The sequence below is a fragment of the Typopeltis vanoorti genome, chromosome 8 (assembly GCF_054136105.1).
Source record: "Typopeltis vanoorti isolate ZY-2024b chromosome 8, IOZ_Tvanoo_1.0, whole genome shotgun sequence".
Lineage (NCBI taxonomy): Eukaryota > Metazoa > Arthropoda > Arachnida > Uropygi > Thelyphonidae > Typopeltis > Typopeltis vanoorti.
Genome location: NC_143556.1, coordinates 17851936 through 17865137, shown reverse-complemented (window position 1 = coordinate 17865137; position 13202 = coordinate 17851936). Strand labels below are relative to the sequence as shown.

The following is a 13202-nucleotide window of genomic DNA, read 5'->3' as shown; positions in this document are numbered from 1 at the left end:
TTCTCATGATTTCTCAACTATTTGTCGTAAAGTGAAAATCTGATCCTGACAGCCTCTATTTGGCCTGAATTCAGCTTGTTCTTCACCAAGCTTCCTTTTCACAGTCCTTCTCAACCGTTTCTCTAGTATACTTGCATAAATCTTTACCAGTAACATTCAGTAGAAAAATACCTCTGTAATTCTCAAATTCAGTTTTATTTCTCTTTTTATATATGGGTACTATGAGAGCTCTACTCCAATCATCTGGAATCAGTCCCTCTGTCCAGGCATTCTGAACTATGCAGTGCAACCACTGTAAGACTTTTATATCTCCATACTTGATCATTTCTGGTTGAATATCATCTACTCGCGCTGCCTTTCTACATTTCAGGCTTTTGATTGCTTTTTCTACTTCAAGTATGGATATATATTCCTGATTGCATGCCTGGTCAGTGTTTTTTACCACTGTGCTGTCACTGATTGTCTTGTTTAGCAATTTTTCAAAGTAATTACTCCATACTTCAAGGATATCTTTTTCTCCATTTTTCATGTCACCTTTATCGTCTCTAACTCCTTTTACAGCACTCTTTCCCCCATTCCTAAGCTTCTTCAACATCCTCCAGAATATTTTGCCACCTTGATATTTATTTTCTATATTCTTGCCATAGTCCTCCCATGACTTTTGTTTAGCTAGTTTCACACAGTGTTTAGCTTTCTTACACTTGTCACTGTATTCTCTAAGAGCACAAGCTGACTTATTTGCCAGGAACTTTTGATATGCTTTCTTCTTTTTCTTCACTGCCTCTTTAATTTCCTGTGTCCACCATGGAGTTCTGATTTTTCTATCCTTGCAGACAACCTCACCACATGCCTCTCTGACTGAATCAAGCAGTGTTTTCTTCAGGGTTTGCCACTAAATCTCCACGGTTTGGCTCCTGTTCTCAAACTTTTTCATTTTTCTTCAATAATGTTTGTGTATTTTAGTCTACAGTTCACATTTGAGAGCTGCTCAACTTTTATTCACTTTAAAACGTTCTTACATGTTCTTCTTTTCAACATGAAATTCCATTTTATTCTGTTCAAGACTACATGGTGATCACTTCCATTTCAATTCTTCTGTACACTCTAGTGTCTTGCACCAGTGAGAAAACATCACTATCAGCAATAACATAATCAATGATTGTATTCCTTGCCTCTTCTCTCCATGTAAATTTGTACACATCTAGGAGGTTTAGGAGATTAAGGAGGTTTAAAGTTTAAAATTTTGTTAAAAGCATTTTTTTTTTTTTAATGGAATTTACAACCGTGTTAAAAAAAACTTTATTATCCCGATGTTTCGATCTTCACATGAAGATCATCATCTGGAGCGTACATAAATATACAGGACAAGCTGAGTTACATCATTAACTGTAAGCTAGAGAAACAATGATTTGGTCACATGTTATTATACTCTGGTGGAAAAAATAAATCATGACCTCTGGTGGGAAAAAAAATAAAATAAATAAAATAAAATAAAAAATAAATTTTTATATCAAGCTAAATTCTATTTTTACAACGACAGGAATAAACATTCTTTTAGATGGTTTTCTTTCAGAAACAATTGGTGTCCTATTTTTAGTATTACAATTCTTATTTTTGATTTACAATACTGATATTTCTATAGTCCTGTTTATAGTTGTTCTTGGTGAGGAAGGTCCAATATATACCTTCCATATGTTTGGGATTTTTAAACCATCATTGTTGTTCATAAACATCATCAAAGACATTACATTAGAAAAAGATGATTTATTAGTCAGATAAATGATTTATTTATCATTTATTAATACGAATGTCCCAATCAATGACACAATTCTTCTCCTACAAAACAAATTCCCTCCAGATATCACGGCGCTTTTTGCGCATGTATTACGGTCGGGTTATTTTGTATGGCAAAACGCCTTCTACTTACAAAAATATGGCACAGCCATGGGCTCACCATTATCCCCCCCATTGCTAACTTTTACATGGAACATTTTGAGCAACTTGCCCTAGATTCCTCCCCTCTAAAACCCAAAGTGGCTTAGATACGTTGACGATGTTTTCGCGATCTGGCCCCATGGCCGCCAGACATTAGACACATTCCTTAGCCACCTAAACAAACAATGCAAACGCATACAGTTCACAACTGAAATTGAAAAACACAACACACTTCCGTTTCTAGATACACTTGTCGCACGTCCTCCCTCGGCCAATCTTTCCTTCACTGTTTACCGAAAACCAACACATACGGGACAATATATACAATAGACTCCTACCACCACCCAACACAAAAACTAGGTGTCATCAACACGCTAAAAAACAGAGCTCAGACGATTTGTTCCAGTGAACAGGCACTGAAAGACGAATTTGAAATTATTAGTAATAACTTACAAAAAAAAACGGATACAGCCAAAACACTATAAACAAAATTCTCTACAAAACCACAATAAAAAACAAAGACAAACCAGACTACAGTAAAACTGTAACCATTCCCTACATTAAAGGAATATCAGACAAAATAAACAGAGTACTACAAAAGTACAACCTCAAAGCCACCTTTAAACCTCCTGCAAAATTAAAAAGCTTACTCAACTCATCCAAAGACCCACTCCCTCCACTAACTCATCCTGGAGTATACCAGATTTATTGTACTTGCAGCATACCATATATAGACAGGATGCATTATTCCTATTAGACAAAAAGAACATAAGCGACACATTAAATTTAATAATTATGGTGAAGCTGGCCTTTCTGATCATGCCCTGAATACCTTACCCAGAATTGACTGGAAAACCACCAGCTGTCTACATCACACTAGAACATGGCATGAACGGAAATTCAAGGAAGCCTATGAGATTATCAGCAACCACCCTAATCTGAACAACAATGATGGTTTAAAAATTCCAAACATATGGAAGGTATATATTCGACCTTCCTCACCAAGAACAACTATAAACAGGACTGTAGAAATACCAGTATTGTAAATCAAAAATAAGAATTGTAATACTAAAAATAGGACACCAATTTGTTTCTGAAAGAAAACCATCTAAAAGAATGTTTATTCCTGTCATTGTAAAAATAGAATTTAGCTTGATGTAAAAATTTATTTTTTATTTTATTTTATTTATTTATTATTTTTTTTTAAAATTAATTAATTTATTATTATTATTTTTTCCACCAGAGGTCACGCCAGTAGAATAACATGCGATCAAATCATTGTTTCTCTAGCTTACAGTTAATGATGTAACTCAGCTTGTCCTGTATATTTATTTACGCTCCAGATGATGATCGTGATGTGAAGATCAAAACGTCAGGATAATAAAAAAAGTTTTTTAACATGGTTGTAAATTCCATAAAATTTTAAAATGAATGCTGATCACCCCCTAAAAGAAAGGATTTGTTAAAAGCATTTGAAGCTATTATCAGTTTTCTCAGTCAAAATAAATGTGATGACCTCAGTTTCAAGAATTTAGTTCAGCTACTACCTGACTTCATTCTCTGGCAGTCTTCCAGATATCACATTCCAGGTAACATAATAATGGCTCAAGAAATACACAGTGTGCTTGCCAAGGTACACATTTAAGATAGTAAATTGTATTCTTCACTTAGTGAACAATAAATACTTTGTTCATCATAAAAATTATGGAAACAACTACCGTTTTATAGTAAAACTTCAGTTTAATATAAACCGAAATAATCACTTGACCTTCACATTAATGTCATCGTCTGGAGTACACATATATATAAAGAAACAAGCTACATTATAATCTACATAGTATGCTAAAGTTACATTGATCTGATCAACTGTTAAAACTATTGGCTTGACCTCTGGTGGAGAAAAAAATCTTACTAAATCAACGCTGGAGTCCTGTTATTGTCTATTTCATTAAAAAAATAAATTAAGCTAGAGAGCAACATGTTCACACATAGTTACTCATATAAGTATACATATAAATTAAAACAAAACAGTATGGATGGTGGTCAATGAAAATTGAAATAATTGCTTAAAATCCTAAAGCCAGGAAAAGAAGAACTAAGTGAGCTGATTGTGTGCCATATAAATTTTTGGGATATTTATGCCACTGTTATTGTTAAGATTAGGGTGGTTAATCAAAATTTCACAGGTTTCTTTAAATTTCTGTTCATGCCATGTTTTTGTATGATGTAATGAGCAAGTACTTTTCCAATCAATTTGGTGTAGGGTGTTAAGCATGTGATCTGAGAGGCCTGCTTCACCAAAATTGTTAAATTTAATGTCATTTGTATTTTTTACAGATAGGGATTGTATGTTCAGTTTCATCAATATAAGGTAAGTTACAGGTACAATAGATACGATAAACTCCAGGATGAGCCAATGGGGGAGGAGATCCTTAAAGGAGTTGAATGTTTTTTTGTTTTTTTTTAAATTTTATAGGTGGTTTGAAAGTGGTATTAAGATTATAATCATGTAGAATTTATTTTTTCTTAATACCCTTTAATGTATGGGATAGCTATGGTTTTACTGTAATCTATATTATATGTATTTTTTGATGAAGTTTTATGCAGAACTTTATTGATAGTATTTTTGCTATAGTCATTATTTATGTTAAAGGGGTTGTATAAAATTGAAGCAAGTGAAATTTTTCAACATATATGACAAATGGTCAGGAACTAGGGGCCATCCACGGAAGTTGTGTGAGATTATGTTTAGTAGGTGGTGTGTGGACCAGATGTTTTGTGTGGAGAGTGGTGAATCAGTGGAATAGATTGCCAGATTTGGTTGTGAGTTACCTGATGGTGAATGGATTCAAGGAGAGGTATGATAGGATTTGTATGTATGATAGTTGTTGATTTGTGTCTCCTGCTATGAGTCTCTGGAATTCATGGAGCGCCGTAAAATAAAAATAATAATAATTTTTAGTGAAGATGGCAAATTAAATATGGAAATAGACAACAGAATTAGCAAAATAGGTATGGTAGAAAGTCAAATTTATATGGAATATGAGAGAAATTAGTCAAAATGCTAAACTGTCTGTACACAAGACAGTGTTCAAACCAATTTTAAATTATGGATCTTAGAGGTTGATACTTGATCAGAGACTAGGACAACAAATATAAGAGTTCTGAGGAAGATTAGGGGAGTGAATGGATGGAATCACAGTATCGTATTTTTAAAAAAAAATGATATTAGGAATAGCACTCAGCATTGCTAGCATTTAGAATGTTAGTAGAGTTAATCTCAGGTAGTATAGTCATTTAAATGAATGAGAGAGGAAAGATTAGCAAAAGTTGTTTAATGCCAGGATAGTAGGAAAGAGACTCAGATGAAGACCAAGATGTAGGTGAATTGATGCTGCTAGAATTGCATTAGAAGACTGAAATATAAGAACTTAAGATATTTGGAGTCCTGACAGATGCAGATTAAGTTGGAGAAAAAATTTCAATAGCAAGTTGGTAATAATGTAATCTCTTCATATACAATACTGTCATGGTATCCTGTACATCCCCTTGAGGGTACCTATCTGGAATTTAATGATGCTGCTGGTGGTGGTGGTAAATTTTGAGTTGAATTTTGAAAATCACCAATGGAATGCTGAAATAAGAGAAGTATTTACTTCAGCTGAATCAGCTGCTGCCATCTGTTTTAAAGGTATCAGGACTGTTGAAGACAGTTTTCTGGATCTTGGAACAGAATCATTGTACTAAACTTAATGCATCTGTCAGTAGTTATGAGACAAGTGTTATGTTGGTTGTTTACAGCTTGACTACTCCTGAACATTCAGGAGTAGTCAAGTTCTGAACAACTACCCTGCAGGTGTTCAGAACTGCAGTGTAGGACTAGCATTCATGGTTTCTTTATTACAACCAGGCAGATCCAGTACCATGAAATGCTGCCCACATCATTATGATGCCATTCCAAAACTTCGTTACTGGAAGAACACACAGGTAAAATGCATTCTGCAAATGAATATCTGCCATACTGAAAGAGTTTGTATTGTGACTTGTCACTTCATAAAATTCAATTTCCATTGTTTCTCATTCCAAGTTCCTTGTGCACATTTGATATTGATTGTTCATTATCATTAATAAAGGGTTATGGACCCTTTATTAATAAATAAAAAAAAATAAAAATAACATGCAATGCTAGGTGTCATGAAGCACTTATGGGATTGTTTGTGGCTGCTTGCATAAGCCATTGTACTCAATACTTTAAGCCTTCCTGGTCATATATTGGGTTTTAGAACACCTGTAAACTATCTTCTCTTTAGCTACTACCTGCACCCTGGGGGAATGCTTACTTGCTGTGCAGTAGTACATGTAGACATTTTTCACAAATGTCAATCCAGCTATCAAAGCATTCTGCAGTGTTATCGATGCTTTTCATGTACTCCACAGATCAAAATGACTTCTGCATAAACTACTGATCTCCTTTATAGGTGACAGGTTAGCATCTTGCACAGTTGCATCCATTTTCTGCAGTTCAGAGTATGCTTTAATTTTTGGCGGGGTGGTGTGGAAAGTAATTATTGATTAAATGGGAAACAAACTTACTTTATTTGATATTCATAGTTACATGAATATTAGACATAGTAAAGTACTTTTTTTAAATAAACTCAATTGTTTTCCAGAATGCTGTTCTCTTTATAGTTAGCATTAATGTTACAATCAACTCTCTCCATCTTTGTGTAGCATGGTTGGTTTGTTTTGTTATGCTGATTTTCTCCCCTCCCTCTTAAAAAAGCATTGATATTTATGAAATTCTGGTCAGCACTCTGTTGGCAGTTATAGTGGGAAGAGATTGTGTTGGTATAGTTAATTTCTGTTTATCATTACTTGAATCTGTTCTGAAATAAGCTGTCGTGCAGCCTTGGGTTATACTTACAGTAGTATTCCTATATTAGGCTTATTACTTGTAATTTTCATCACTTTAATATCACATAACTGTTCAAATAACCTTTTCTTCTGTTTCTTACAAGAAACAGGAGAAAATATTCTTAGATGATATATTATTGTAAATTATTGAAATTATATTATTGTAAATTATTGAAAAGTATTGCTTGCATTGAAAAATTTTATTTGCTCTCTTACACTGTGAATTGAAAAACATTGACAATATTTAAATATTTTAAACATAATAAAATATGAATTTATTCACATTACTTCACATAAAAATAATTTGCTATTAGGTTTGTAATTTGACTCTACTTAGAGTTCTTTCAAAATGCAGGGAAAATTTTCGAGAAATAATATTTATAATAAAATATTTCTATTTAAAGGTCGCTATCAGAAGCTATGTCAGTAGAGAAAATAGCTGCCATCAAAGCTAAACGTCTTGCTAAGAAAAGGCTAACAATAAAGGGTGATGATGATATTGGTTTAGGTATACCAGATATTCAGAGAATACTTGAATATGATGTTGATGTAACTAGAGACATTATCAGTCGTGAAAGGCAGTGGCGGACCCGTACCACTATTTTGCAAAGCACAGGAAAGGTAATACAATTTAAAATGCTTTTTATATACACATAATTTTTTTTTTTTTAAATCAGACAAGCAGCCCTCAGAGGTTAACTTTAGAACTCAGATATACAAATATTACTGCAGAAAAGTAAAGGAGTTTGAAATGCAAACCAAACCTTTAGATATCTGTTGTCAAATTCTAAAAATATAATGATAGAAAAATCAAATGTTCATGGTGCCATTCAGAAGTTAAAAAGCATCCATGGAAAAGAAGAAATCATGTCAGAAGTTCCTTATAAAACCCGTACATTAGTACCATGTATGGAAAGAGGTTTGAGTATGGAGGAACTTATTTGCATTATATTTGAAGTCTTGTACAGTCTCCCCTTCTATGTGCTTACATAGAAGGGAGACTGTTCTAGAGTGCAGCAGCAGTAAGAAAAAACTTATTTTGTGAGTTAGGAATGGAAATGACAATTTTGCCCACAACATTGACTTTGAGAAGGTGGATGAATTCATTTACCTCGGAGTTCTAATAAGTATCAAGAGTAGATGTTAACCAGAAATTAAAAGAAGAATTACCATGGTGAGGTCAGTGCAATAACTTGGTGTTTTCAATTTTCATCTGTGGTGCTGAATCCTGGATACCCAGCAAGAAAAATATGGACAAGATAAACATCCTCATGATGTGGTGCTGGAGAAGGATGTTGAAAGTCTCCTGGATTGACACAAGGTCTATTGAAAATGTAATAAATCAACTAAAAATCAAGAGGCATCTATGTGACATTATCAGTGAAAGAATTCTCTGTATTTCAAGATGTGAAAATTGCAAATTGGAAGGACACAGAAAAAGAGGATGCCCAAGACTAAGATGGTTGGACCAAATTAAGAAGATCACTGGACTTACTTTTGGCCACTGCTGCAACAAACGACAGAAAGAAAGAAATGGAGAGACTGTGGCTAGGGTCATGAGTTCTCAGACATAGGAGACCAAGCAAGAAGAGGAGGGTTAGGAGTTCTCCTATGAAGGGATGTTGGGTGGAAGTGGCATACTTTTCAATGGATTTGTTAGAGGGGGGGGGGGCAGGGATTATTAATGCTAGTTCTGATGAGCAGTTACCATGGAAATATAGAAGATGCATGTAGCAGATACTGCCTGTGTGAAAGCAGGTTGGAGTGAGTCAGTCAGAGATCGGTCATTAATCAGTTTGATTGCTGTTTTCTGTATTATTGATGGATTTGTTAGAATCCATCAATAATATTAATAATATAAATGTTAGAATATTTTAGGGAACTCTTGGTGCACTGCCCTAAATGCATGAGCAGTACTCAGTAGCTGGTTGGATTTGGGAATTCATACAGGATAAACAGCTGGTCAGAGGTAGAGTAATGCCTTGAGCAATAGAGGATTCTTTTTTATTTTTTATAGGCAGTGACTGTAATGTGTTTATGTCAAGAGAGATTTGATGTCAGAGTAATACTAAGGAAAGACTAGAAGAATATGGTTCTTCCTTTTTGTTGAAAATAAGGCCAAATTATGCTTTTCTGGCATAACCTTTTCACTGAAATTGATGAGTTACTTGCAGTCATTTATTAGTTGAGTATCTTTGAGATAGCATAGGAGTTTGGTGTTGATTGGTCTCTTCATTACTTTGGAGAGAATTGAGGTGAGAGAGGATGGGCGGTAGTTTGATGGGGAATATTTTGTATAGGGGCTAGTTTTCAGGGTGTAAGTTAAGGTAGATACCAGTGGAATAAGAGCTTAAGAATAAGCCCTTAAGAATTGCTGCTGCAGTTTCACATGGTGAAATTTATCTCGGAAATCGTTTTGAAAATAATCAAATGAGGAGAACACATTTAGACTAGCCTATTCCAAAATGCCACCTAGTTAATGAGTAAGCCAGCATGTGCCCTTAAGAGAATAAATACAAAGGAAAATGTAAGAAAACTTAGAAACATAGCCAAACAAAAGTTATGGGAAGATTTTGAGAAGAATATAGAAGATAAATACCAAATTGTTACAGAATATGCTAGAGAGAATATTGAAAAAGCTTACAAATGGGGAAAGACTGTACAAGAAATCTGTGTCATAAACCGAAGAAAGATATTCCAGATGTCTAAGTAATCACTTTGAAAAAATCTATTAAATGTAATAAACAGTGATAGAGAAATATTCAGGAGAATGTGGTTATGAATACATTTCAGTATTCAAGATAGGGAAAAAACTTCAGAAATCTGAAATGCAGAAAGGCAACTAGAGTAGATGACGTTTAACCAGAAATGCTGAAATATTGAGATTTTTAAATTGGTTATATAAACAAATAAAAGGATTAGGACCAACCAGTTATTTATTTATTGGGGTTAGCTCAGTTAAACAAGTTCTCCACTGATTTAGTCAGGGAACCAGGGCAAACAGTGAAAAGTCAGCTGTAAGAAGTATCAATGCAAGAGAAGTATTGGCAGAAGAACTAAAAAAGTAATATGTCATAATTGGTGTTAAAGATGAGAACAGGTAACATTCAGCTAAATAATATAAACTGCTATATTCAGGCAATACTGATCAAGGAAATGAAGGAATAGCTGTAGCATACAACAATAAATATGAAGATAAACTTCTTGATTGATAGGCACTTTCCTGAAGAATGATATGGACACATTTAAATGAGGAATTGGAGATAATGAGATTTTTTGTGTGTGTGTGGGGGGGGGTCCCACAGAAGATTTTACTAAGGAGGAAGTGGAGGAATTTTTTTTATTAGAGAAGGGAGCTGACATAAAGAAAAATGAAAAGCTAGTCTTTGTTCCAGATTTAAAAATGATGTAGGAGGAAATGAATACAAGACATATTGCATTGTTTGTGGAAAATTTAGAGGAAAAGGCAAATAATAAAAGTAATAATAAAAAAAGCTAATAATAAGGGTAAGTAACCTGTTTGGTTTTTTTCTGTTTGAGACAGAGACTAGTCATCCCTGTATATATATATTACATTTTACTTTGTGTGTGTGTGTGTGTGAGTGAGTGAGTGAAAACTCACATGAAACTTCATTTACGTACTCCTGCAGTGGATAAACCTTTTCCACACAAGACTCCACAGTGATGTGTGGAAAAGCATTTGTCACAAGATCCCATCTTGAATGCCACATGACCAATCATCTTGGGCAGAATACTACTGCAAAAGTAAATAATAAAGCATAAGCATGCTATCAAAATAAACCTGAATTTTGGACAAATTTAAACTTCATTAAGTCTGTGCCAATTTTTGGTCTAAGTCATCTTTTGTGCACTTCTTAGCATTCAGTTGCACAGTGAAAAATAATAGCTTTTTTGTTTTAACTGATTTTAGCAAAAGTTTATACAGATTTTAGATATGTGCAATTTTATCCAATGACAATACATGATTAAAAGTAGTGCTGTGTCATATTATTTGAAAGGCTGCCTATAGTGTTTAAGAATATTAATTCCTTGTTTACATTACATTTCATACATTAGTTTTATGAAGAATGTTATAACGTCATGAACGTTTTTCTGTTTAGTTTTTATTGAAATAGTTTATTGATTAGTCTGACTGATGTTGTGGTATCATATAGCTTTCATTTTCCTTATGCTATTTTTTAAAAAAGAGATTTGGAGGGATATTATAATGCAGTTTAGTGAATAATATAGACAAAACACACATAACATGTTGAAAAAATTAAGTAATCCAGACTGATAATATAATATATATATATATATATATTACAAGAAAGTAATTTTCTTTCCCATGTAGAATTTCTTCAAAAGCATTTTTCCAGTTCTTCAAGGTATTAAAGTAAGGGAGGAGGGAGGTAGTAGGCAACAGCTATTACCAGAACCATCCCAGACACCAAGAGTAAGTAGCATTCTTTTACTTTTGTTTGTGTTTTCTGTTAACATTAAGTAAGTTGGTGCATCCTAGCCTTTTTGGTAGATGGTTTTTTTTTATTTTATTATTTTATTTTTATTTTTTTATGTTGGGCCCATATACGAGAGGTTACCTGGTCAACCTCTAGCACTTTCCCATCCCACTACCCATATCGTATATGGGTAGTGGGATGGGAAAGGAGAAACTTGTCGACATTCGATTTAAAAGCCTGTACAGGTAACCCTTGTATAACGTGGATGTTAGGGTCCATAGAAATGCCACGTATAAATCGCGTTATGCGAGACTTAGATCACATAGAAAAAGTAGTTATGTTCTGAAATCGTTTTTTTTTTAATTATATAAACAACAATAACAAAAACGATATAGTATTTTAGTATCGTATATGAGTAGTGGGATGGGAAAGGAGAAACTTTTTGACATTAGATTTAAAAGCCTGTATAGGTAACCCTCATATAACGCGGATGTTAGGTTCCGTAGAAATGCCGTGTTGTATAAATCGCATTATGCAAGACTTAGATCACATGGAAAAAATAGAGTTATGTTCCGAAATCGTTTTTTTTTTAATTATATAAACAACAATGAGATGACAATAACAAAAACAATATTTTTATTTAATTCGGGTAATTCATGTAAGTTAAGAAAACATAAACTATGAGACAAATACATAGTATAAACTTATAAAAATTACAAATTGTACATAAACTTCATTGCATATAATGCATAAATGTTTTAAAGACACAATAAAATAAAGTGCATATTTTAATCGCCATTACTGTCTTCAGAAATAAATTTCGTAGATGTTCTTCATTTAAGTAGCCGGACGTCGTCAACACTTGAAATCTCATGGACATCATTTGTTATAATTCTCATTGCATACTTTTAGGTATCAAGAAGTCAGTAATAAGACCTTGCTTTCCACTATGCTGCAATTTTTTATTAAGTTCATAATATTGCACTAAACAAATATCCAATTGTCTCGTGAATTTTCCCGAGCTCTCCATTGAGGGATCATTATCTGTAAAATAATTTTCTTGCCAAGTCCAATCCTTTTGCTAATTTCTTTAAACCGAATTCTTTAACGGATTCATCACAATCAGAATCTTCGGCAGAACTTTCCATGCCATTTGGTTCGATGTCAGCTATTAACTGTATCAGTTCCACCTCATTTAAATCTGTTTCCCCATCAATTAATTCACTAATTTCGTTTTGAACCATATCGCAAAAGCCCTCTCCACCAAAAATTTGTGCAACCAACATTTATTATACGACTTAGCTCGACATCCACTGGAGGTACGAAATTTTGTTCCAAGAACGGCTTCAGGCCATATTTTTTTCCAGAAAGCATTCAGCATAGAGGGTTGTAATTCCTTAATGGACAGAGAAATAATTTTCATGCAATTCAATATTGAAAACTCTTTCCATGCTTGAGACAGTGTCATGTTTGGATTAGATTCTATTCTTTCCAAAATTAATTGGAATGTTTGACGAATATGATATGACTTAAATGTTGATAGTATTCTTTGGTTGAGTGGTTGAATAAGTGAAGTAGTATTAGGTGGCAAAAAAAAGTTATTTTAATATTCGGATGGTTTAAATTTCTTGGGTGGCCTGGTGCGTTATCTAAAATTAGTAGAATTTTGAAGTCGATATTCGTTTTCTTTCTATAACTTTCTACATCAGGTAAAAACCAATTTTCAAACATGCTAGCTGTAACCCATGCCTTTTTGTTGGCCCGCCAATAAGTGGTGGACTTGTCCAGCCCTTTTATCGCACGAGGATTTGCTGATTGGTTAATAAACATTGGTTTTGTCATATATTCACCTGATGCATTACTACAAAACAGTAGAGTAATTCTCTCTTTGGA

General features: G+C 33.6%; 1 protein-coding gene across 1 annotated transcript in view; it reads left to right on the top strand.

The window, feature by feature from the left end:
- hyx (cell division cycle 73 hyrax) overlaps positions 1-13202 on the top strand; it is a 199560-nt gene that overhangs the window by 94861 nt on the left and 91497 nt on the right. Inside the window, exons 7-8 of the mRNA XM_090396538.1 lie at positions 7254-7470; positions 11204-11305. Coding sequence (XP_090252664.1) covers positions 7254-7470; positions 11204-11305 — 319 coding nt within the window. The remainder of the gene's footprint in view (positions 1-7253; positions 7471-11203; positions 11306-13202) is intronic.